The following is a 26,269-nucleotide window of genomic DNA, read 5'->3' on the forward strand; positions in this document are numbered from 1 at the left end:
ATTATTATTTTTTAATTGGAGGATAACTGCTTTAAATTTAGTCATGTTTGTTTCTGCTGTGCAACATCATGTATCAGCTATAAGTATTCATATATTCCCTCCCTCCTAAGCCTCCGTCCCATTCCCATCTCATCCAAACTATGTCATCCAAGAGCACCAGGTTGAGCTCCCTGTATTATATAACTTCCCACTAGTTACCTATTTTACACTAGTAGAGTAAATATTTAAAAGTTACTCTCTCAATTCATCCCAACTTCTCCTTCCTCTGCTATGTCTACAAATCCATTCTCTATATCTATGTCTCATTGCTGCCTTGCAAATAGGTTCATCAGCACCATTTTCTAGATTACATATATATGCATTAATATATATTTGTTTTCCCCTTTTTGACTTATTTCACTCTGTATAATGGCTCTAGGTTCATCCACCTGAGTTCAACTGACTCAAATGTGTTCCTTTTTATGGCTGAGTAATATTCCATTGAACACATGTACCACAATTTCTTTATCCATTCATCTGTTGATAGATATCTAGGTTGCTTCCATGTCCTGGCTATTGTAAACAGTGCTGAAATGAACATTGGGGTAAATGTGTATCTTTTTGAATTATGATTTTCTCAGGGCATATGCCCAGTAGTGGGAGTGCTTGGTCATATGGTAGTTTTACTTCTAGTTTTGTGTGTGTGTGTTTTTTTTAAGGAATCTCCATACTATTCTAGAGTGGTTCTATCAATTTACATTTCCATCAACAGTGCAAGAGGGTTGTCTTTTCTCCACATCCTTGTCAGCATTTATTGCTTGTAGATTTTTAGATGATGGTCACTCTGACCAGTCTGAGGTGGCATCTCAATGTAGTTTTGATGTGCATTTCTTTAATAATGAATGATGGTGAGCATCTTTTCCTGTGTTTGTTGGCCATCTGTATGTCTTCTTTGGAGAGATTTCTCTTTAGGTCTTCTGCCCGTTTTTTTGTTGTTGTTGTTATTGTTTGTTTGACTGATTGGGGTTTTTGTTTTCCTGATACTGAGTTCCATGAGCTGATGGTACATTTTGGAAATTAATCCTTTATCAGTTGCTTAATTTGCTATTACTTTTTCCCATTCTAAGGGTTTTCTTTTCATCTTATTTAGTTTCCTTTGCTGTGCAAAAGCTTATAAGTTTAATTAGGTCCCATTGTTTACTTTTTTTTTTTTTATTTCCATCACTCTAGGAAGTGGGTAAAAGAGGATCTTGCTGCAATTTATATCATAGTGTTTTCCTCCGAATTTTACAGTTTCTAGCCTTATATTTAGGTCTTTAATACATTTTTAGTTTATTTTCATGTATGGTGTTGGGAAGTGTTCAAATTTCGTTCTTTTGCATGTAACTGTCCAGTTTTCCCAGCACCACTTACTGACAAAATTATCATTTATCCATTGTATATTTTTGCCTCCTTGTCAAAGAGAAGGTGTCCATAGGCATGTAGGTTTATCTCAGGACTTTCTATCTTGTTCCTTTGACACATGTTTTTGTTTTTGTGCCAGTACTGTACTGTCTTGATTACCGTAGCTTTGTAGAATAGTCAAACATCAGGAAGATTGATTTCTCCAACTCCATTTTTCTTTCTCAAGATTGCTTTGGCTATTTGGGGTCGTCATGTTTCCATACAAACAGTAAAATTATTTGCTCTAGTTTTGTGGAAAATGCCATTAAATCAGTGCTGAATATTCATTAGAAGAACTGATGCTGAAGCTGAAACTCCAATACTTTGGCCACCTGATGAGAAGAACTGACTCATTTGAAAAGACCCTCATGCTGGGAAAGATTGAAGGTGGGAGAAGACGGGAACAACAGAGGATAAAATGGTTGGATGGCATCACCAAGTCGATGGACATGAGTTTGAGTAAGCTCTGTGTGTTGGTGATGGACAGGGAAGCCTGGTGTGCTGCAGTCCATGGGGTCGCCAAGAGTTGGACATGACTAGAGCAACTGAACTGAACTGAGCTGAATGTGATGGGGATTGCACTGAATCTGTAGACTGCCTTGGGTAGTATACTCATTTTCACAATATTGATTCTTCCAATCCTAGAACATGGTTATCTCTCCATCTGTTTTTATCATCTTTGATTTCTTTCATGAGTATCTTATAGTTTTCTGAATATAGGTGTTTTGTCTCCTTAGGTAGGTTTATTCCTAGATATTTTATTCTTTCTGTTGCAATGGTGAATGGCATTGATTCCTTAATTTCTCTTTTCAATTTTTGATTATTATTGCATAGGAATGCAAAAGATTTCGGTGTTTTAATTTTGTATCCTGGGAAATTGCTAAATTCATTGATTAACTCTAGTAATTTTAGGGTAGCATCTTTAGGGTTTGGATGCTATAGCATCATGTCATCTGCAATCATTGAGAGTTTTACTTGTTTTCCAATCTGGATTCTTTTTATTTTTTTTTTTTCCTTCTTTGAGCACCATGGCTAGCACTTTCAGAACTATACAAAATAATAATGGCAAGAGTGGGCACCCTGGTCTTTTTCCTGATCATAGAGAAAATGCTCTCATTTTTTCACAATTGAGAATAATGTTTGCTGTGTTTGATGTATATGGCCTTTATTATGTTGAGGTAGGTTCCTTCTATGCCAGTTTTAATGTGTTGTTGCTAATATTACTGTGAGGAATTTTGCATTTATTTTCATCAGTTTTCCTCCCTCTGCAATTTTCTGAAAGAGTTTGAGCAGGATAGGTGTTAGCTCTTCTCTAAAAGTTTGCTACTTTTTGCCTTTTAAGCCATCTGGCCCTAGGCTGTTGTTTGTTGGAAGATTTTTGATCACAGTTTCAATTTCAGTGCTTGTGACTGGTCTGCTCTTATTTTCTTTTTCTTCCTGTTTCAGTCTTGGAAGGTTGTACTTTTCTAAGAATTTGCCCATTTCTTCCAGTTTGTCCATTTTATTGACATATAATTGCTCATAATACTCTCTTTTGATCCTTTCTATTTTTGTGTTGTCTGTTACAACTTCTTCATTTCTAATTTTCTTGTTTTGAATTTTCTCCCTTTTTTTTCTTGATGAGTCTGGCTAATGGTTTGTCAAGTTCGTTTATCTTCTCAAAGAAGCAGCTTCTGTTTTTATTAATATTTGGCAATGTTTCCTTCATTTTTTAAATTTTAAATTTACTTCTGCTCTGATCTTCATCTGAGCAGAAGTAAATAAAAAGATGGTAAAGAATCTGCCTGCAGTGCAGGAGTCCCAGGTTCAATCCCTGGTTTGGGAAAATCCCCTGGAGAAGGGAATGGCAACCCACTCTGGTATTCTTGCCTGGAGAATTTCATGGACAGAGGAGCCTGGAGAGCTACAGTCCATGGCATCACAAAGAGTTGGACATTGACTCACAAAGAGTCAGTCACATGACTGAGTGATTAAAACACTGTACACTGATCTTCATAATTTCTTTCCTTCACTACCTTTGGTGGTTTTCTTTTTCCCTTCTTTCTTTTTCTAGTTGCCTTGGGTGTAAGGTTAGGTTGTTTACTTGATATTTTTCTCATTTCCCGAGTTAAGCTTTATTCCATAAATTTTCCTGTTAACACTGCTCGTACTGCATCCCATATGTTTTGAGTTGTTGTGATTTTGTTGTTTCTAGGTACTTTTGGATTTCCTCTTGGATTTCTTCAGTGACCTCTTGGTTATTTAGAAGTATATTGCTTAGTCTCCAAGTGGTTTTTGTTTTTTACAGTCTTTTCCTGTAATTGATATCTAATCTTATATCATTGTGGTAAGAAAAAAAATGCTTGATGCAATTTCAATTTTCTTAAATTTATGAAGGGTTGATTTGTGACCCAAGATTTGATCTATCCTGGAGAATGTTTCATGTGCACTTGAAAAAAAAAGTGAATTCTACTACTTTTGCATAAAATGTCCTTTAGATATCAATTAGGTCCTTCTGGTCCAAAATGTCATTTAAGGCTTGTGTTTCCTTATTCAATTTTCTGTCTGGATGACCTGTCCATTGGCGTGAGTGAAGTGTTAAAGTCCCCCACTATTTTTGTGTTACTGTTGATTTCCCCTTTTATGTCTGTTAGCATTTGCCTTATGCATTGGAGTGCTCTTATGTTGGGTGCATATATATTTATAATTATTATATCATCTTCTTGGATTGATCCGTTGATCAATCTAAGATTCTTCCTTGTCTGTTGTTAAAGTCTTTATTTTTTTTTTTTTTAATTTCCATCTGCATGGAAAATCTTTTTCCAGCCTCTAACTTTCAGTCTGTTTGTGTCCCTATGTGGGAAGTGGGTCACTTATAGACAACATATATAGGGGGTTTTGCCTTTGTATCCATTCAGCTAGTCTGTGTCTTTTGATTCAAGCATTTAATCCATTTACATTTAAGGTAATTATTGATATGTATGATCCTATTGCAATTTATTTTATTGTTTTGAGTTTGTTTTTGTAGGCCTTTTCTTTTGTGTTTCCTGTCTAGAGACGTTCCTTTAGCATTTGTTGTAAATAAAGGTGGTTTGCTGTTGCTGAGGTCTCTTAACTTTTGCTTGTCTGTAAAGCCTTTGATTTCTCTGTTAAATATGAATGAGATTTTTTCTATATAGAGTAATCTTGGTCTCATATTTTCCCTTTTATCACTGTAAGTATATTCTGCCACTCCCTCTTAGCCTGCAGAGTTACTGCTGAAAGGTCAGCTGTTACTCTTATGGGAATTCCCATGTATGTTATTTGTTGCTTTTCCCTCGCTTCTTTTTTCTTTGTGTTTAATTTTTGTTAGTTTGATTAATATGTATCTTGGCATGTTTTTGTGTTTATCCTGTGTAGGACTCTCTGTGCTTCCTGGACTTGGGTGACTATTTCCTTTCTAATGTTAGAGAAAGTTTTGACTATACTTCAGTACTTTCTCATACACTTTCTTTTTCTCTTCTTCTTCTGGAATCCCTCTAATTTGAATGTTGGTGTGCTTAATATTGTCCCAGATGTCTCTGAGACTGTCTTCATTTCTTTTCCTTTTTTCCCTTTATGCTGCTCTGCTTCAGTTATTTGCTCTGCTCTGCTTCTACTATGCTCTCTTCCAGTTCATTTAAACTTTCTTCTGCCTCAGTTATTATGCTATTGGTTTCCTTTGGTGTGTTTTTATTTCTCTTATTGTATTGTTCATTGCTGATATTCTATTCTTTATATCTTCCATGTCCTTGTTAAACTCTTCATGTATCTTCTCAATCCATCCCTCCATTCTACTTATCTATGCCTCCATTTTATTGCCAAGATTTTGGTTCATCTTTACTATCATTCCTCTGAATTCTAGTAGACACCCTATTTCATCTTCATGTGTTTGGTGTTGTGAGTTTTTACCATGTTCCTTCATCTGATGCATGTTTCTCTGTTTTTGTTTTGTTTTTTCCACTTCATTTATTGTGTTTGGGGTCTCTTTTCTGAAGGCTGTAAGGCCTTAGTTCCTCTTAATTTTGAAGTCTGCCCCAAAGTGGGTGGGTTCTGACTAGTCCCTTATGGGGGATTCCTGGTAAGAGGCCAGATGCCTGTGTTCTGGTGATCAGAGCTGGATCTTGTTCCTCTGAAAGGCACTGTCATATCCAATGGTGTGTTTGGGTGTTTGTGAGCTTGGTATGGCTTTGGGCAGCCTGTCTATTAATGGGTAGGTTTGTGTTACTGTTTTGCTAATTGTTTGGCATGAGGTGTCCAGTACTGGAGTTTGCTGGCTTTTAGGTGGAGCCAGGTCTTAGTACTGAGATGGAGGCCTTTGGGAGAGTTCTTGCCAATTAATATTTCACAGCGTCAGGAGATCTTTGGTGATTCAGCATCCTGAACTTGGACCTTCTACCTCGGAGATTCAAAATCAACCCCTGGCTGGAGCAACAAGACTCCACAAGCCACACAGCATGGAAGAGAAAAGGAAATAAATAGAAAAACAAACATGCGAACAAAAAATGAACAGACAGACAAATCCCCAAAACAAATGATAAAAGTAACACTGAACAGACAAGAACATACATTGAGACTCATACACTCATACTCAAAAAAAAGAAAATAAGACAAAAAACTAAAATAAAAATTTAAAAAGTGGAACCACAAAGGAAGAGAGCAACCAAACCAATAAGCAAACCCATACATAACACACACAATAAACTAGTCTAGAAAAAATTCAGAACCAAAACATGAAAAAAGTACAACAGAACAAAATACTAGTGTAGAAATAGGAAAAAATAAAATAAACTTACTTAAAAATAAAAGCTTTACAAAAGGAAAAATTAAGTAATAAATAAGTATTAAAGTACTAATAAAAAAAGAACAACAGAACAAAATGAAAAAAGAGAGAGAGGGGTGGTAAGAAGACTATTTTCCTGTGGCCTCAGTTCTCAGTTTTCCTGCCACACAGTGAGTTCCAGCTAATGTGCCTCATCAAAAAGACCTCCAGTATTTCTAGGAAGGTCTCCAGACCTGCTGTGGGCACTGTGGGGTCAGCTCAGACTCAAACCTGTCCACACTCCAACTTGTACTTGCTTCCAAATTCCACAACTGCCCCCAAACGCCACACCTTCAAGCCAATTGTGGGCATTTAATCTGCTGCTCCTGTGGCTGCAGGAGGAAATTCACTTCCTCTTTGGTCACACAGCCTCTGTGGCTCACACATTGGTTTTGCCCTGCCTCTGTAGGCTACGCTCTGGTGTCTGTTTCCCACCCAGACAAGATGGGGCAGACACAGAGGCGTATCGGACTCACTCACTCAGCTGGGCTGGGAAGAGGGAGGGAAATGGCAGGCCAAAGTGGAACGTGCGAGGAGGGCCTGGGGCGGTAAAGGCCTTCGGAGTTGCTGCAGCCTGAGGCAGGTCAAGCACTCTCCCAGGGGAACTGGCCCGAGGTCATGGGAACCTCGGCAATGTCAAGGTTCACGAGCTCCAGGAAGGTGTGGGCTATGACTTGTGCCTGCTCGCAGCTTCCTGCACCTGCGACCCCTGGGGTTGGGCCTGCGGCGCTGCTCATCCCCTGCCTGTGGCACTCCCACTGGCCTTGACGGCAGCTGGCCGGTGTGCCTGCCTCTGAGACTGCAGACCAGAGCCGTGACTAGTTCTGCCTCTGGCACTCATGCCAACCTTTCCAGTGGCTGGCCAGCGTGTCCACCTCTGAGGCTGCAGACCAGAGCCATGACTTGTCCTGCCTCTGGCACTCACGTTGGCCTTGCTAGCAGCCAGCCAAAACCCCTCTGGGGTTGCAGACAGCAGCTGCAGCCAGTCCCACCACAGGCACTCACGAAGGACACTCACGTGTCCTAACATCTGTGAGCATGCAGAGATGGAAGCAATGACCTGTCACCCCTCTGGCAGTCCCAGGCTTTTCCCTCAGCTGTGTCGTATGAGCCCCCTCTGAGTGTCTTCACAGCAGTCAATCCCAGTCCTCTCCCTGGGGTCAGACCCCTGAACCCTGCGCCTCAGCACCCAGCCCCCCTCGCCATGGTGGGCAGCCGTGCAGTCAAGCATCTCAGGCTGGGAAACGTTGGTCAGTGCCGATTTTTGTGCTGAAATCTCTCTACTTTGCCTTCCACACACCTGTTGCTGTGCTCTCCTCTGAGCTTCCAAAGCTCCACCTGTCCCTGCCTGTGAGGTGGTTTCTCAATAATTCAGGCCAGGAATGGTTTCAGGTCAGACTGTACCCATCCATGATATGAAAGACCATATCTTGCCAACTTCAGGGCACTTGCTCATGGAAGGGGCTTTTCTCCTTCTTTCTGGAAGCCTAGGAGTTGACTGCCCAGCATGTACTATGCCCCCTGCATCTCAAATGCATATTCTCAGATAATATTGGGATAATCAAAAGTCAGAGTTCAAAAATAACTAGTAGTTAACTGAAAATGTAAAAACTCATGCACCACGTGAATACCTACTCTACTCCCATTACACCCTCCTGATACACGCACAGCTAGAAACTTCATGAAATCTGAAAGGAAATCTACTGTAGCGGGAGGCACAAAGTCTATGTCTTTTGGGGAGAATGGGTGAGATGAGCAGGGTCACGACCTCAGAGGTGAGAAAGAGTCCGTAAAAACACTGTTCCTAAAGAGAAGGGAAAGAATCAGTCCAAACACAAGCTGCACAAATACCTCAACAAGCATGGAGACTCCAGTATAGTCGGAAAAGGTCAATCCACTGCAATCCAGGACTAAAGAACACTTTGGATTCAGGCAGGGCTGGGTAGCTTCTTCTGTAAGAGGAACAGAGCTGAATCAGAGAGAATTCTTAGAGATTTTCACTATTGACTTTGTTGAACATTGGGAAGATCAACAGTGGCCTAATGTTTTAACAAAGTGAAATCACTCAGTCATGTCCAACTCTTTGTGACCCCATGGACTGTAGCCCACCAGGCTCCTCCATCCATGGAATTTTCTAGGCAAGAGTACTGGAATGGGTTGCCATTTCCTTCTCCAGGGGATCTTCCCAACCCAGAGATCAAACCGGGGTCTCCCGCGTTGCGGGTAGACGCTTTACCATCTGAGGCACCAGGGAATCCCTGGATGGCTCAGGGAATGTTTAACAAAATCAATTCCAAACACTTTTAATTTTACATTTTCAGTTGGCTACTAATTATTTTTGAACTCTGACTTTTGATTATTCCAATATTATCTCAGGTAATTATTACTACATAACTTGAGTGCCAAGGATAATATTGGTAAATGTCATATGATTAAAAATGAAAGACAATGAAAATTTACAATAAGATGTCCTTCTGGAGCAACCAGGGAAGGCTTCATGCAAAAGTAGCTTTGAATTTAATAGCCTATCCAAAAGTAGATGACAGTTTAAGATCTCACAATTTTCCTGTCCCATTCAATCAATATTTTTTATTTGACTAGGGGGACTAACCTGGTTGGTCCAGTGGCTAGGACACCATGCTCCCAATGCAGGGGTCCAGGTTTGATCTCTGGTCAGGGAGCTAGTCCCACATGCCGCAACTAAGGGTTCACATGCTACGACCAGAAGTTCGCCGCCACAACTAAAGATCCCACACGCTGCAACAAAGATCTAAGATCCCGTGTGCCGCAACCAAGACCCAGCACAGCCAAATGAATTAAAAAGTGTGTTTTCATAAATGTAGTACCATATGCCAGGTACTCCAGTGGTGCCCTCTGTTTCTCTTTTTCTCCTGTGAGAAGAAGCTATGAAGGTACGTATAGATTCAGGCTCTGCTACCATTGGCTCAAAATGGTAAATTAGAACTTCAAGCCAAATGAAAAGTGACCACAACTTAGCTCATCCACTGACCACTCAGTAGTAATCATTATCATTCAATATTTGCCTAAAAATAGGACCTAACATTACTACAGAAGGGCTCTTATTTACAGCCTCAGATATAATATGTCATTGCTATTATCAGAGATTGGAGAGTGGGTTTAAGATTGCAGGAAAAATAAAAATATGAATCCTAGGTAAGGACAAACAGTGGAACATTGATTGGTATTTATTCCTTTTATTTCCTAGTCTCACAGACAGACACACACAAACATATATAAATAGGTTGGCACTACATTAATTAGTTTAGAAATACTTTTATTTCATTTTATTTAGAGCTACAGAAGAAGAATGACTAAAGAAATATTAAAAGATTTGCTGAGACATTTGGCTCATTATTTGCCTGTGATATGTACTTCCTTGCAAATTTTTTATGATTCATAAACATGTTTTATCCAATTTGGAAACATTTTGTTGAATTTTCAGAGTATAAGATTCTTTAACAATTGAATATCAGATAAGCTTTCCTACAAAAGTTCAATAATCCACATGGCATATATGCATAAAATATATATAATGGATTAGATGTATCCTTACAAAGTTAGATATAAAAAGCTTTAGTAAGACTAATCATTTGCAATGTACCATGGAGTTCAAAATTTGAAGAGTTTCTATGCAATACTTCTGAATATATCTGTTTTAGAAAATAAAACGTATATGATTTTTTCGAAGACAACTCAGTCCAGCTATTTTGACATCTTTTCAGTATGTCAACTGTGTACATATCTTTTCAAGCTCCACATTTAATGAGAGCATGGTGGTAGCTTGAAAATATTTACACCGTGGAAATTGGCAAGTGCAACAAATCACACTTCTCTACCACCCCATGCCATAGTCTCCACTCCAAGAGTTTTTTGGATTTACCAACACATCATTATGTAAATCATTATGTAACTCTTACTAAACACCAGGAAAATAATCAGTAATTTTTCAAAAATTCAATAGCTTGGATTAAATAAATGACTTAAACCTCTGACATATTTAGCAATAGATCTTCAAATGACAGTGATGATGTAATTTGATAAAAAAAATTAATGAAGTCTTTTTTTCCATCTCCTTATAGTCTTTTATAGTACAGTACATACAAAAAAGCTAAATCTAAAATTCTTAGTCCAAAAATTTATGTAGAAAAAGTTATCATTAATATCTAATCCACCCAAATTAAATTATGAATTCTTTGAGATCTTTAAGCCTTATCTTTCAGATGGTTAAGCGTCTGCTTACAATGCGGGAGACCTGGGTTCAATCCCTGGGTTGGGAAGATCCCCTGGAGAAGGAAATGACAACCCACTCCAGTACTCTTGCCTGGAAAAATCCCATGGATGGAGGAGCCTGGTAGGCTGCAGTCCATGGAGTTGTAAAGAGTCAGACACGACTAAGCGACTTCATTTCAAGCCTTATTCTTCATTTACTAGAAAACATAATTGTCATTGGTAAAACTGAATATAATTCAATATATATACTCAATATAATCCAGAAAAAATTAACAACTATTTTATTTATAATTGCTTTTCATGAAGGAGATACATAAATTATTATCTGCAACTAAATTTATGACATGCATTCTATCATCCCTATTCTTTAACAAGCCAAACATGGCTAATCAATCACGGTACTTTTCCCCAGTCAGTTCAAAGAAGACCCTAGAATTTCTATCAATTCAGTGCTTCAGAAAGTCACTACTAGTTCATAAGCAATTTTACTTGTCAATCTGAACTTAATAATCCAGTGAAAAAACTATGCATATTATTTAGAGAGATTGATCACTAACCTAATGACTAGGAAATGGTGGTAAATGGATACAGAAAATTATTTAAGAAAGGTGTTTTTTTTCTTTTCTATCCTATTTATTTCACTTATAAATTATACTTGCCGTTCTCTGTATTTTCCTGTAGTTATTTCATAATTTAAGTGATGATAGATTGCTAACTAAAAATGTTTGGGTTTAATCAAAAGTGAAACAAAAATTTTTCTTTTGTTTCAGAATGTGCTTGCTTTGTCCTTCATTTTTACACCTGAGGTTCCTCTTTTGTGTTCCTTTAACCAAAATGGATGCACATTTTCAGACTGTCCAAAAGAAATAAAAGAATTGTGCCATGTAGTTGTGGATAATAATGTAAGTAAGCTTTTTTTTTAAGAGAAGCAGTTCTTTTTTTTTTTGTAAATAAAAAAGACATTGTTAATGGCAAAGTTACCAATTCCCTCAAGTGAAAATTTAAATACAATGGACATTTCTGAAATCTTTCCAAAAATAAGTGAAGTTTTCTTTTATATACTATCCTCTCAGTTCTGTCATTGTGCTGATTCTATGACTATTAATATATACTTGTGTTCTAAGCTTCTGAGTAAATCAGTCAGTGCAATAAAATTCATACTGTTGTAGAAAACTGAATGAACAGCTAATACGCCATAAGCAAAATGAGGTAAGTTTGGAGCATCTGCAAAGGGGATAACTAATATATACTCATGGGGGATGTGGTAAATGATGAGCTTTATCTACAAAAATCAAAGAAAAATAAAGAAAGAAATTAACCATCAGGTGTGGGTGGATGATTAACTCCAGACTGTGCAAGCCAGCTCTCTCCTGTGGAATATTCATTAACTTGTTTAATTAAAAAGTATTCATAGATGCATAATTTAGGAGTGCTTTTTTATACTTCAAAAAGTTTCTGGCAGTTTGTGAATTGCTCATAATTCTTTAAAAGAAGGCGTTTTCTGTTGATATCAAGTAATTATTGAGAAACAGATTTATATCTCTAACTTCTAAAGAAAATAAGGAATCAGAAATATTTAGAACAAACCAAAACACTATCTTTGGAAAACATGTGTACATATTATTGTGTACATTATCTCTTTTATTCATTCATTCAAGCAATTGGTTAATATACATGTGGGGTGTGCTAACTCTAAGTGCTGTCCTAAGAAATACAAGTAGAATGATGGACAAGAGAGATAATGGTCCCTACTCTCAGTAGACTCACAAGTAAACTGAGAAACCAGTCAGTTGCACGAGTAATCTGAAGTGTTACCAAGGCTGGAAAATTATGCAGAAAGCGCTCAGGAGGTACAGGCAAGACCTGATATTGTAGAAGAAAAATGGCCCCCAGTGATGTCCACAGCTTAACCCCTAGAGCCTGTGGAATATGTCGCCTTACATGGCCAGAGGAATGTTGCGGACTTGATTAAATTAAGAATCCTGAAACCATAATCACAGAAAACTAGTCAATCTAATCACATGGACCACAGCCTTGTCTAACTCAGTGAAACTAAGCCATGCCCTATGGTGGGTCATGGTGGAGAGGTCTGATAGAATGTGGTCCACTGGAGAAGGCAATGGCAAACCACTTCAGTATTCTTGCCTTGAGAACCCCATGAACAGTATGAAAAGGCAAAATGATAGGATACTGAAAGAGGAACTCTCCAGGTCAGTAGGTGCCCAATATGCTACTGGAGATCAGTGGAGAAAGAACTCCAGAAAGAATGAAGGGATGGAGCCAAAGCAAAAACAATACCCAGTTGTGGATGTGACTGGTGATAGAAGCAAGGTCCGACGCTGTAAAGAGCAATACTGCACAGGAACCTGGAATCTTAGGTCCATGAATCAAGGCAAATTGGAAGTGGTCAACCAGGAGACGGCAAGAGTGAATGTCGACATTCTAGGAATCAGCGAACTGAAATGGACTGGAATGGGTGAATTTAACTCAGATGACCATTATATCTACTACTGTGGGCAGGAATCCCTTAGAAGAAATGGAGTAGCCCTCCTAGTCAACAAAAGTCTGATATGCAGTACTTGGATGCAATCTCAAAAATGACAGAATGATCTCTGTTCATTTCCAAGGCAAACCATTCAATATCACAGTAATCCAAGTCTATGCCCCAACCAGCAACACTGAAGAAGCTGAAGTTAAACGGTTCTATGAAGACCTACAAGATCTTTTAGAACTAACACCCAAAAAAGAAGTCCTTTTCATTATAGGGGACTGGAATGAAAAAGTAGGAAGTCAAGAAACACCTGGGGTAACAGGCAAATTTGGCCTTGGAATACAGAATGAAGTCGGGCAAAGGCTAATAGAGTTTTGCCAAAAGAACGCACTGGTCATAGCAAACACCCTCTTCAAACAACACAAGAGAAGACTCTACACACTGACATCACCAGATGGTCAACATCGAAATCAGATTGATTATATTCTTTGCAGCCAAAGATGGAGAAGCTCTTTACGGTCAGCAAAAACAAGACTGGAGGCTGACTGTGGCTCAGTTCATCAACTCCTAATTGCCAAATTCAGACTTAAATTGAAGAAAGTGGGGAAAACCACTGACCATTCAGGTTCAGTTCAGTTCAGTTCAGTCGCTCAGTTATGTCCAACTCTTTGCAACCCCATGAATCACAGCACACCAGGCCTCCCTGTCCATCACCAACTCCCAGAGTTCACCCAGACTCACGTCCATCGAGTCAGTGATGCCATCCAGCCATCTCATCCTCTGTGGTCCCCTTCTCCTCTTGCCCCCAATCCCTCCCAGCATCAGAGTCTTTTCCAATGAGTCAACTCTTCGCATGAGGTGGCCAAAGTACTGGAGTTTCAGCTTTAGCATCATTCCTTCCAAAGAAATCCCAGGGCTGATCTCCTTTAGAATGGACTGGTTGGATCTCCTTGCAGTCCAAGGGACTCTCAAGAGTCTTCTCCAGCACCACAGTTCAAAAGCATCAGTTCTTCAGTGCTCAGCCTTCTTCACAGTCCAACTCTCACATCCATACATGACCACAGGAAAAACCATAGCCTTGACTAGACGAATCTTTGTTGGCAAAGTAATGTCTCTGCTTTTGAATATGCTATCTAGGTTGGTCATAACTGCTTTCCAAGGAATAAGTGTCTTTTAATTTCATGGCTGCAGTCATGACCTAAATCAAATCCCTTATGATTATACAGTAGAAGTGAGAAATAGATTTAAGGGCCTAGATCTGATAGATAGAGGGCCTGATGAACTATGGACAGAGGTTCGTGACATTGTACAGGAGACAGGGATCAAGACCATCCCCATGGAAAAGAAATGCAAAAAAGCAAAATGGCTGTCTGGGGAGGCCTTACAAATAGCTGTGAAAAGAAGAGAAGTAAAAAGCAAAGGAGAAAAGGAAAGATATAAGCATCTGAATGCAGAGTTCCAAAGAATACCAAGGAGAGATAAGAAACCCTTCCTCAGCGATCAATGCAAAGAAATAGAGGAAAACAATAGAATGGGAAAGAATAGAGATCTCTTCAAGAAAATTAGAGATACCAAGGGAACATTTCATGCAAAGATGGGCTCGATAAAGGACAGAAATGGTATGGACCTAACAGAAGCAGAAGATATTAAGAAGAGGTGGCAAGAATACACAGAACTGTACAAAAAAGATCTTCATGACCAAGATAATCATGATGGTGTGATCACTGACCTAGAGCCAGACATCCTGGAATGTGAAGTCAAGTGGGCCTTAGGAAGCATCACCACTAACAAAGCTAGTGGAGGTGGTGGAATTTCAGTTGAGCTATTTCAAATCCTGAAAGATGATGCTGTGAAAGTGCTGCACTCAATATGCCAGCAAATTTCGAAAACTCAGCAGTGGCCACAGGACTGGAAAAGGTCAGTTTTCATTCCAATCCCAAAGAAAGGCAATGCCAAAGAATGCTCAAACTATTGCACAATTGCACTCATCTCACACGCTAGTAAAGTAATGCTCAAAATTCTCCAAGCTGTGAACCATGAACTTCCAGATGTTCAAGCTGGATTTAGAAATGGCAGAGAAACCAGAGATCAAATTGCCAACATCCACTGGATCATAGAAAAAGCAAGAGAGTTCCAAAAAAACATCTATTTTTGCTTTATTGACTATGCCAAAGCCTTTGACTGTGTGGATCACAACAAACTGTGGAAAATTCTGAAAGAGATGGGAATACCAGACCACCTGATCTGCCTCTTGAGAAACCTATATGCAGGTCAGGAAGCAACGGTTAGAACTGGATATGGAACAACAGACTGGTTCCAAATAGGAAAAGGAGTATGTCAAGGCTGTATATTGTCACCCTGCTTATTTAACTTCTATGCAGAGTACATCATGAGAAATTCTGGGCTGGAAGAGGCACAAGCTGGAATCAAGATTGCCGGGAGAAATATCAATAACCTCAGATATGCAGTTGACACCACCCTTATGGCAGAAAGTGAAGAGGAACTCAAAAGCCTCTTGATGAAAGTGAAAGTGGAGAGTGAAAAAGTTGGCTTAAAGCTCAACATTCAGAAAACGAAGATCATGGCATCTGGTCCCATCACTTCATGGGAAATAGATGGGGAAAGAGTGGAAACAGTGTCAGACTTTATTTTGGTGTCTCCAAAATCACAGCAGATGGTGACTGCAGCCATGAAATTAAAAGACGCTCACTCCTTGGAAAGCAGTTATGACCAACCTAGACAGCATATTCAAAAGCAGAGACATTAGTTTGCCAACAAAGGTCTGTCTAGTCAAGGCTATGGTTTTTCCAGTGGTCATGTATGGATGTGAGAGTTGGACTATGAAGAAAGCTGAGCGCCGAAGAATCGATGCTTTTGAACTGTGGTGTTGGAGAAGACTCTTGAGGGTCCCTTGGACTGCAAGGAGATCCAACCAGTCCATTCTAAAGGAAATCAGTCCTGGGTGTTCTTTGGAAGGAATGATGCTAAAGCTGAAACTCCAGTACTTTGGCCACCTCATGCGAAGAGTTGACTCATTGGAAAAGACCCTGATGCTGGGAGGGGTTAGGGGCAGGAAGAGAAGGGGACAACAGAGGATGAGATGGCTGGATGGCATCACCATCTCAATGAACATAAGTCTGGGTGAACTCCGGGAGTTGTTGATGGACAGGGAGGCCTGGCATGGTGCAATTCCTAGGTTCGCAAAGAGTCGGACATGACTGAGCAACTGAACTGAAGTGTACTGAAGTTTAGTTAAAGAGATACACATTCAATAAGCAGCATACAGACCCCCTCAGAAAGCAAGAGTGGGCCTCAATTTCTTCATCAGTAAAACTAAGAGTATCCTATTACCTATTTGAAAATGATAATTACCATTTATCTATTTCATCCATTTAGAAGAATATCCTTTGAAAACTTGGAAGTGCTATACAAATATCAGCAGTGTTAATTTCCATCCACTGACCAAGTGTTCACTGGACAACGAAGGATAATGCATGGACATTAAAAATGCATCTCTTCCCTTAAAAATATAATTAGGAAAATGTGCATGAATAAAACAATTTTATTAGTATATAAAGTGATATGTGATTGAGTGAGACATGTGGTAGTCTCTCCATGTTACCAAATTTCCATTTTACAGCTGAAGGAACTGAATGCTAAGCGGCACTTCATTGTATACTTGCCTCCATGGATCTGGTTGACTTCCTTTTCTACCTAGTGAGTTTGCCAAAGAATACGTCCCTTTGACTTACTTTTCTTCTCTATTAAACCTTGAAGAAAGTGTAATATTTGGATTGGCAAACAAGTAGATGGTTCTAGAAGGGAGAATATGAATAAAGAATTTAAATCCAGGTTCACTGGGACAACCCAGAGGGATGGGATGGGGAAAGAGGTGGGAGGGGGGTTTAGGAAGGGGGGACCCATGTACACCCATGGCTGATTTATGTCAATGTATGGCAAAAACCACCACAATATTGTAAAGTAATTAACCTCCAATTAAAATAAATAAAAAATTTTTTAAAGAATTAGATCCAAGAATGATTAAATTAGGTGTAGGAGCCATGAAAACTGATTCATCTGACTGGTACAGAGAACTTGTGCAATGTGTAGTAAAAGGGAAATCAGTTTAAGAAGATACGGAAGGGTTTTAGGTATCAGACTGAGGACTAGGCACTTGATGCTCTGAAGAGATCACTAATGCATAAGAAGTTTTTTGTTTTCTTTTAGGATTAGTCTGTCATCACAGAATGGAATAAAGCTAGGATGGCAACTGCATCTCAGCTTGTGTGCCAGTTCAGTTCAGTCCAGTTGCTCAGCCACGTCAGGCTCTTTGCGACCCCATAGACTGCAGCATGCCAGGCTTCCCTGTTCATCCCCAACTCCCAGTCAACACCAGCTATTTGTAAGAGCTTATTACAGCTCCCTGTTTAGAAGATTCTCAGGTTACTTTGGCTCATAGGAGGAAGTGCCTTGATCAATTAATTTTATCTTCTGTAATCACAGGAAACTGGATGTTCTCTACTTATGGAGTAAGACCAAGACTGTCTCATAGCAGAAAAAAAATAGGAAAGTCATACTAATCCATCTTGAATACGGTTAAGGACAGAATCAGAGTAACAGAAGTGAAAATGTAAACACAACAAAACCAAGAGTTATAGGTTTTACTATTTAAACTTTGAGAGGAAATCAAGAACATGAGCAATAAAAGAAACCTGAGCATTTAAAGCACAGGGAAGTGACAGCTGGATGCTGTTCCTGAACAAGAGAGAGAGGTAGGGGAACTCAGGATACTCTGGAGTGTCAGAAGAGAGAGAAGGAGGATACCAGGAAAACATTCTAGTCAACCAGTCCTAACTACTATAAAAGGGTAACTGGGTACCAAAGGTTTCCCAGGGACACAGCAAGGGTGACCATGTCGATCAGCTATTGCTCTCTGCAAAGTGGGCCTGATCTAGGGATGCAGAGGTGAGAATGCCCTTGTAAACTTTTCAGGCTAGCAGAAGAGAAAGACTTGCAAAAAACAACCATTAAATAAGTGCAATACCAGGATCATATAAGGATCCTTTCAGAGCACAAAGCAGAAGAAAGTGAATTTGTCATGAGAAATCAGAAAAGACCAGAGAAGCTAGCATCTGACTGCTATCCTGTTGATGCGGGCCATGGAATTAATTTGTACATTTATATGATATTTATTTTATCCTATTCTATATTTATACATTTATTTAGAGTACTTTAAAGTAATATGACAGATACTATAATATATATTTATATATAAATGTTCCACATGTTCTTTTATCCACTGTACTTCTAAAAAGTATTAATTTTCCTGCATTTGGGAGGATTATAAACAGTTACTATGAACAATCTTGTATATGTTTCCAGGTGCAGATATTAAGAGGCTCCTTTACTACTGTCTTTAGAAGAGCCAAAATCAGTATGTCAGCTTTTCCTGCTTTCTTTTTTTTAAGCTTATATAATAGAATTTGAATTTTATGTTTTCCTTTGCCTTTTCATTTTGGCCCAGTTACATTTATGACTCATCTAGTTTTCATTATTGTATATGTGTACCATATAATAAATATATCAACTAAAAATTCAAATGTATAAATATTCCATACTTATACATACCAGCTAACTTTTTTTTTTTATATGAACTGTTTCCAGGTTTGGATAGTTAAAAACAATACTGTTTGAACATTCTTGTTTATGTAACTTGTTAAAATGTAAACTGGGTGTGGAACTGCCGGTTTGTGTATCTCGTGTATCTTCAACTTTATATGATATTACCAAACTGTTTTCCAAGGTAGTTTCTACAGTTTACACTCCCACCATTGCAAAAGACTTTTTGTTGCTCTATATCCTCACCAATACTTGGTACTGTCAGATTTTAAAAAACTATCAATCACATATATTGTGTTATTTATTGCAAAGTTAATCTATATTTCCTCAAGTATTATGAATAACATCGGTGAGTTTAAGTAAGCATATCTGCATATGCTCATTAGTAAATTTGAAAATGTCTTTTTTTGTGGAATGCCTGTTCATATCTCTTGTGCAGTTTTCTAACAGGTCATCTGCCATTTTTACTCCTTCATATGTTAGGGAGTACAATTCTTTCTCCATTTTATAAATTACGTCTATCTTCTTTTACTCTGGCTTATCTTTTCATGCTTCATATGATGACATTTGGTAAACAAAACTCTTCATAATCTAGTGAAGTTTAAGGATAATGTTTAACATTTCTTGTACATATTCTCCTGTATTTTCTTTTAAATTTATAGTTTGTCTACCACTCTTAGGACTTTGAGCTGGTACTGACTTGGGGGATGGGATGGGATGGGATGGGATAGGATGAAGGTCTAATTCCATTTATCATGGGTGTGTGATTGTCTCATCATTGTATATTAATGACAGTCTTTTGCTCACTGCTCTGCAGTGCCACATTTGTCACAAGTAAAACACCAATATACGTGAGCTTTTCCTCACTTTTGTGTTCTCTGCTCTGTCCTGTTGACCTGTTCATTTATCTCTGAACCAGCAGCACACTGCACTGATTATTAGGGCTTTATAATACATTTATACATACATAAGTATTAATTGATCAAGGGACTTGTTCATATAGTTCAACAGCTGTGCCTATTCTTGGCCATTTGAGTTTTGTACAAAATTTAGAATGATTTTATCAACTGCCATTAAAACGTCCTATCAGAATTTTAATTGTGACTCAGTTTATATCTATAACAAAATTTGAGAATTGACATCTTTTCAACGTTGTGTATTCTGATCGATGGACATTGTATTTCCTTCCATTAAAAAAAATACCATTAATTTAAGTGTTTCAGGTATTCGTAATGCCTCATAATAAATTTTTATACTTTCATCCTTTGTAGGCTGACACATCTGAACTTAATCTCTAAAATAAGTTAGGAGTGTGAGGAGGAAGACAAAGACGAGAAGGAGGGATGGGGAGGACAGAGTAGGAGCAGAGGAGAGGAAGAGGAAGGGAGGGAAACAGCCAAGTGGACAGAACAGGCGAGAAGCAGGGAGGAAAGCGGAGGCAGAAGCAGACGAGGAGGAGAGAGGAAGGGGAACAGAGGCAGGAGGCCGCAAGGAGAAGGCAAAGGTTTCATCTTCTGCTCTGTAGTCAAGTCAGAACTCTTAGATGTCCTGTACGCTAACTCACCATTGCAAACGCCACTCAGAGAACTGACCAATGTGCTTTGTTCATACTGAAATAAAAACACATAAGAAGGTGAATAACATTATAAAAACTCATTTCTGTCCCTAAAAAAGAACATCATTCTTTTCTCCACAATAACAACAACAAAAAATATAGTCTCCAATAATTATTTTCTCTAGCTTTTTTTTCAGAATGATAAATACAACAAACGGAAATAATAAGTTAGCTCTAAGTTTATGTTAGCTCAGTTGATAATTTATCAAGTCAGACTCTCTTTTTCAGAACATTTTCTGCAAGATTGTTTTGATGTTTTTTCATCAGGAAGTGAACATTTACACGTGTTTTTCATGTATGTATCCAATCAGAAATTAACCTCATTAACACAGCACTCAAAGAGAGAGCCACCAAATGTGTATTTCATATTTTACAAAAGTCAGCTATTCATTTAGTATGAGGTCCATGCATGTTGCTATAAATGGCATTATTGTAATTTTTATGGCTGAGTAATATGAAGTAAGCCAGACAGAGAAAGATAAATATCATATAATATCACTTACACGGGGAATCCAATCAAAAAAATGATAGAAAGGAACTTACATACAAAACAGAAACAGACTCACAGACATAGAAAACAAATTTACAGTTACCAATGGGAAAAGGGTGGGGAGGGATAAATTAGGAGTTTGCAATTAACAAACACACTCAGTTCAGTTCAGTTCAGTCGCTCACACACTACTATATATAAAATAGATAAGCGACAAGGACATACTGCATAGCACTGGGAACTGTACTCAATGTTTTGCAATAACTTATAAGGGAAAAGAATCAGGAAAAAAAGATGTATATGTAACTGAATCACTATGCTGTACACCTGAAACTAACAAACCATTGTAAATAAACTATACTTCAATAAAAATAAATAATTTTTAAAAAAATTAGCTGTTCACCTGAAGCTTCATGAAAATGTCCAAGAAAAAAATTCCAGCTTATGGAAATGCTGGAGAATGAAAATTACTTTATATCCTACAATTAAATTTTTTTGAAATTAAAAATAATTGATGCCTTTAAAATTAAAACATGCTATATATTTCTCAAAAATGTCTTATTGTTATTACTGTTCATGACGATAGCAATTGTTATTACTTGAGTACTTACTGTATACTAAGAACTTTACATTAATCATTTAATTCTCAGAATAATCCTATGAAGTTACTGACATCATTTTCCATATGAATGTCAGAAAAATTTTAAATGTGGAAGACTTCTAATGATGGAAATGGTTAAATAATTTGACCAAAGTCATAAAGCTAGCAAGAATTGAGTTAAAACCTAAGTTCATGTCTTTCAACGCTGTACCTCTTGCTCCAAACTGCTACATTATACTACTTTCCCATTAAATCAGTTTTCATCTTGGAGGGTGACCATAGAATATTAATTTCCCTTCTTAATACCCACTGTGTGTGCGTGTGTTAGTTGCTCAGTCATGTCCAACTCTTTGCGACCCCATGGACTGTAGCCCACCAGGCTCCTCTGTCCATGGGGTTCTCCAGGCAACAATACTTGAGTGGGTTGCAATGCCCTTCTCCAAGGGATCTTCCCAACCCAGGGATCAAACCCTATCCAGGGATCGAACCCGTGTCTCTTAGGTCTCCTGCATTGGCAGGCGTGTTCTTTACTACTAGCGCTACCCGGGAAGCCACTGGAACTGTACCCACTGGCACAGCTTATATATTTTAAGTCTGATTCTGACAGTTACCAAATAATTTTCCCCAGGTTATTTTACATTTCTAAGTCTCAATCTTTTTTTCTTTTTGTAACATTCAGATAAAGTCAGTTACATCATGGGGCTGACGACAAGTACCCAGGTAAAGAGACGAGCCCCTGAAACACAGCCAATGAGTGTGAGTTTCCTTTTTCTCCTCTTAAAAATGCCTTGTCTGAAACCTCTTCTGCAGAAGAATTTCAAATTATTTATACAAATACTCCACCCTCAAGAAGGTGGAGCATGACTTCACATTCCCTAAATACAAGCTGCACACAGTGACTCGCTTTCGAAGAGCACAGCATGCAAAAGGGGAGATAAAGTAATTTTATAGGGGAGAAACCTGACAAACACTACTTCATCCAGAAGATCGAGATTAATATCTACAGTGAGAAATAGTGCTGATATTATATACCCTTGATACAAATGTGATGAAAATGGCACTTCACCTCTATAGTTTTCTTCCTAAAAAAACCCCATATTCCCAGTGCTATCACAAGAAAAATAAGACATAATTCCAACAGAGGGGCATTCTACAAAATATCTGACCAGTACTACTCAAAATTGTCAAGACCATTCAATAAAGGGAAAGCCTAAGAAACTGTCACAGTCACGAGGAGACTAAGGAGACAAGACAACTAAATGTAACGTGATATACCGGATGGAATTCTAGAACAGAGAAAGGGTATCAGGTAGAACTAAGTAAATCTAAATAAAGCATGTGTGCTAAATCGCTTCAGTCCTGTCCGACTCTACGCCACCCTATGGACCATAGCTCGCCAGGCTCCTCTGTCCATGGGATTCTCCAGGCAAGAATACCGGAGTGGGTTGTCATGCTCTCCTCCAGGGGATCTTCCTGACCCAAAGATCGAACCCACATCTCTTAAGTCTCCTGCACTGGCAGATGGGTTCTTTACCACTAGCACCACCTGAGAAGCCCAGATAAAGCATGGACTCTTCTTAATGATAATGTATCCATATTGGCTGATTGATTATAATAAATATGTCACACTAATGCAAGATGTTAATAATAGAGGAAACTGTAATGTGGGGTATATATAGGGACTCTCTCTATATATAGGAACTCTCTATACTAACTACTCAATTTTTCTGTAAATCTAAAACACTGTTTCAAAAACAAAGTCTAGTTTTGAAAAACACCTTGCCTGAGCAAAAGAAAATTTTAGATAAATGGTAGATTGAAACTTCTCTTGCAAGGTGAGAGCACAAAATAGTAATGAATAGTGAATACCTGTAGCTCTATATAATAATAAGCACAAATCCATCAAACACTAGCAGCCTGAGATCCTTCTAAGCTTCTGTATTCAGGGAGATATTTAATGGTGATATAGAGGCTCAGTGGTAAAGAATCCACCTGCCAGTGCAAGAGACACAAGACACGCGGGTTCAATCCTGGGTCGAAAAGAACCCCTGGAGTAGGAAATGGCATCCTGCTCCAGTATTCTTGCCTGGGAAAACCTGTGGACAGAGGAGCCTGGTAGGCTACAGTCCATGAGGTCTCAAAGAGTTGGACACAACTGAGCATATAGGAAGTATAGCAATATAAAAGTATATCATTATATAACCTAACAGAGGATCCTTTTTCAATTCGTGTTTTGAATGGGATGTGAATCTTCCTGATCTGGAGTGTTTTAAATGTCCTTCCATCACCACCATCTGTTGAAAACACAGCTGTCAGAGAAGAGAAAATCGAGGCCCTGGCAGAGCACTCCAGTTGAAGGCACAACTGTGGACTGTTATGTGCAGCCTGATAAAGGGAGGCAAAGCTGCAGCAGCGATTAACGGCTGCAGACATCTCCCTCTAAGATGGAACTTGGAGTAAGTGCATAGTCCTCAAGACAAGTAGATGTCCTTGACAGCGTCTGACAAGAATAATACGAAATGCCCCAAAGAGCACTCAAGCTCAAGACTATCCTTTTAACCATTCCAAATAAAGGTTTATCCCAGGTTCCTCTGAGAGCAGGGCTTCCAGATTGCCATCTGAATCCTTGGTGTTCCTTTAAAACTCACAACATACAAATATACATACAATATTTGCATCATTATCATTATAGTGGAACACAGTTTCAACAAATTCTTCCTCACCATCATAAGTTCTGAGTTGAAGAATCCTTTTGAGTGCCTTCATCTACTAATAACCTAAATTCAATGAACCTTGTTTGATTTTTAGACTCAATTTTCTGAAATCCCAAGTGGGTAAAATCATTTATGTGGAAACTTCTCACAAAAGACTGTGTTAGTGAGATTTGTTTCTAAGGTAACAATGTACTAAAGGTAAACACATGTCATTTTGCAATTTCTGAAAACAGGTTGGAGCAACCTTAATCTTGCAGGAAAATAAGGAAGAGACTATCAACTATTGATAAATAACTAGTAATAAGAATTGCCATGTCAGGTACTCTACTAGCAATGATAAAGCCCACAATTTAGTATATTATTTCAAGAAGTAAGTTTACATTTTGGAAAAACAAGACCACAAACTTCTTGTAATTAATTAATTAGTTAATTGTAGTTAATTAGGTTACATGAAGCTCTAGACAGATTTTCCCATAATGCTGTTATACATGGTGGTTATGAGCTTAAAGTCAGCCACAAGAACATACCTGTCTCATATACAGGTCTAGAATGGCTTTGTGATAAAAAACAGGCCTAATATATTAATACAACTTGAACAATTAGGTATATATCTCCCCCTTTAGCATAAGAGCAAGTTCTTTTCAACCCAAAATCACAGATGGTGGCTCCTAATATTCTGATGAAACTGACATCTAAAAGAGCTCAGTGAGTGGTAAGAAGGACTGGAGATATACAGGCAGGGCCAGTTTTGTGGGCTAGAGTTCTGTGCAGTCACATAAGACCTCAAGCTTAGAAGGGTCTCTCATTTGAATTAATGCTGTGTTGACACCATTTTGAAATTCCTAACAACTGTTGAACAAAGAACTTCACACTTTCATTTTGAACTGTGCCCAGCAAATTTCATATCTGATCTTATATCTAGAGTCTCTGTAGTGTGGATCAGCATGAGGCCCAGGGACAGACACATAAAGCTTCAGAGACAGGAATGTGGAGTTAGTTCCTGAGATACCAGAAATGGGAGGACCAGGGTCTCCTATGCATCTGACTGACAGAGATAGTATATGCTCAAGGATACAAGAGAAAGAAGAGAACTTTGTGATCTACAACAGTCAAGAAACTCTTCATTGGGAGGATATTATTTGCACTCAGTCAAACTAGTAATACTAGCTAAGATTTTAGAGTATTAAGTAGGCCAGGAACTATCTAACTTCTTTGTATATATTAACTTATTTTATTGTTGATAGTACTGATTAGGAAACTTAAATAGAAAAGATTAAATACTTTGGTTAAGGTCTAATACTTTGGCCACCTGATGCGAAGAGCTGACTCATTTGAGAAGACCCTAATGCTGGGAAAGATTGAGGGCAGGAGGAGAAGGGGCGACAGAGGATGAGATGGTTGGATGGCATCACCAACTCAATGGAGATGAGTCTGAGTAAACTCCGGGAGTTGGTGATGGACAGGGAGGCCTGGCGTGCTGCAGTTCATGGGGTCACAAAGAGTCAGAGACAACTGAGCAACTGAACTGAACTGAAGGTCTAATAGCTTTTAAGTAACTTACCCAGGCAGTTTAGCTCCAAAGTCCACGCTCTTAACATTGCAGAGGCCTTAAAGATTCAAATGATTACGCATAGCTCTTTCTCATGCACATTTTATTTGTTATCTCTATTAACTGAGATAATTTGTGGAGATAAAAAATGATGGCAATTTAAGACAATGTTATCATAATGAGGCCCACAGTTTATACCTCTTTGAGTCATCTACTATATTCTCTTTTGGAGGTAGACCTAACTCTTCTTTCTCTTGGTAAAAATATCCTTTAAGCGAATTGTCTTATTTATTCCTCCCAGGGTTACAGCACCTAGTACATAGGCTTCCCTGATAGCTCAGCTGGTAAAGAATCTGCCTGAAATGTGGGAGACGTGGGTTCAATCCCTGGGTTGGGAAGGTCCCCTGGAGGTGGGCATGGCAACCCACACCAGTATTCTTGCCTAGAGAAGTCCATGGACAGAGGAGCCTGGGGTGGCAAAGAGTCAGACACAACTGAGCGACTAAGCACAGAATAGCACAACACACATGTCCTTTAGACATTTGCTGAATTAATGAGTAAATGAACAAATGAATGAACAAGAGTGATTACCTAAAGACTAACTACAAACCAAATAAAAATTATAACATAATATAAGATTTTACTGAGGGAAGAGGCCTCTAAACATTTTTATAATGTATTATATATACATGATTCCT

At 38.5% G+C, this 26,269-nt stretch overlaps 1 protein-coding gene across 4 annotated transcripts in view; it reads right to left on the reverse strand.

Moving 5' to 3' along the window:
- The window catches only part of SLC26A7 (solute carrier family 26 member 7), a 182,659-nt gene that overhangs the window by 13,460 nt on the left and 142,930 nt on the right, over window positions 1-26,269 (reverse strand). For 3 of the 4 annotated variants that reach the window (XM_025001755.2, XM_005215678.5, NM_001193146.1), the window contains 2 exons: window positions 20,167-20,212; window positions 8,093-8,193 (listed from right to left, as the gene is read on the reverse strand). In XM_025001755.2, the coding sequence (XP_024857523.1) occupies window positions 8,093-8,193; window positions 20,167-20,212 (147 nt within the window). Of the gene's footprint in view, window positions 1-8,092; window positions 8,194-9,870; window positions 10,690-20,166; window positions 20,213-26,269 lie in introns of those variants that run through there. The other variant, XM_010812244.4, reaches the window with a different exon arrangement.

This window comes from Bos taurus, chromosome 14, assembly GCF_002263795.3.
Source record: "Bos taurus isolate L1 Dominette 01449 registration number 42190680 breed Hereford chromosome 14, ARS-UCD2.0, whole genome shotgun sequence".
Taxonomy (NCBI): domain Eukaryota; kingdom Metazoa; phylum Chordata; class Mammalia; order Artiodactyla; family Bovidae; genus Bos; species Bos taurus.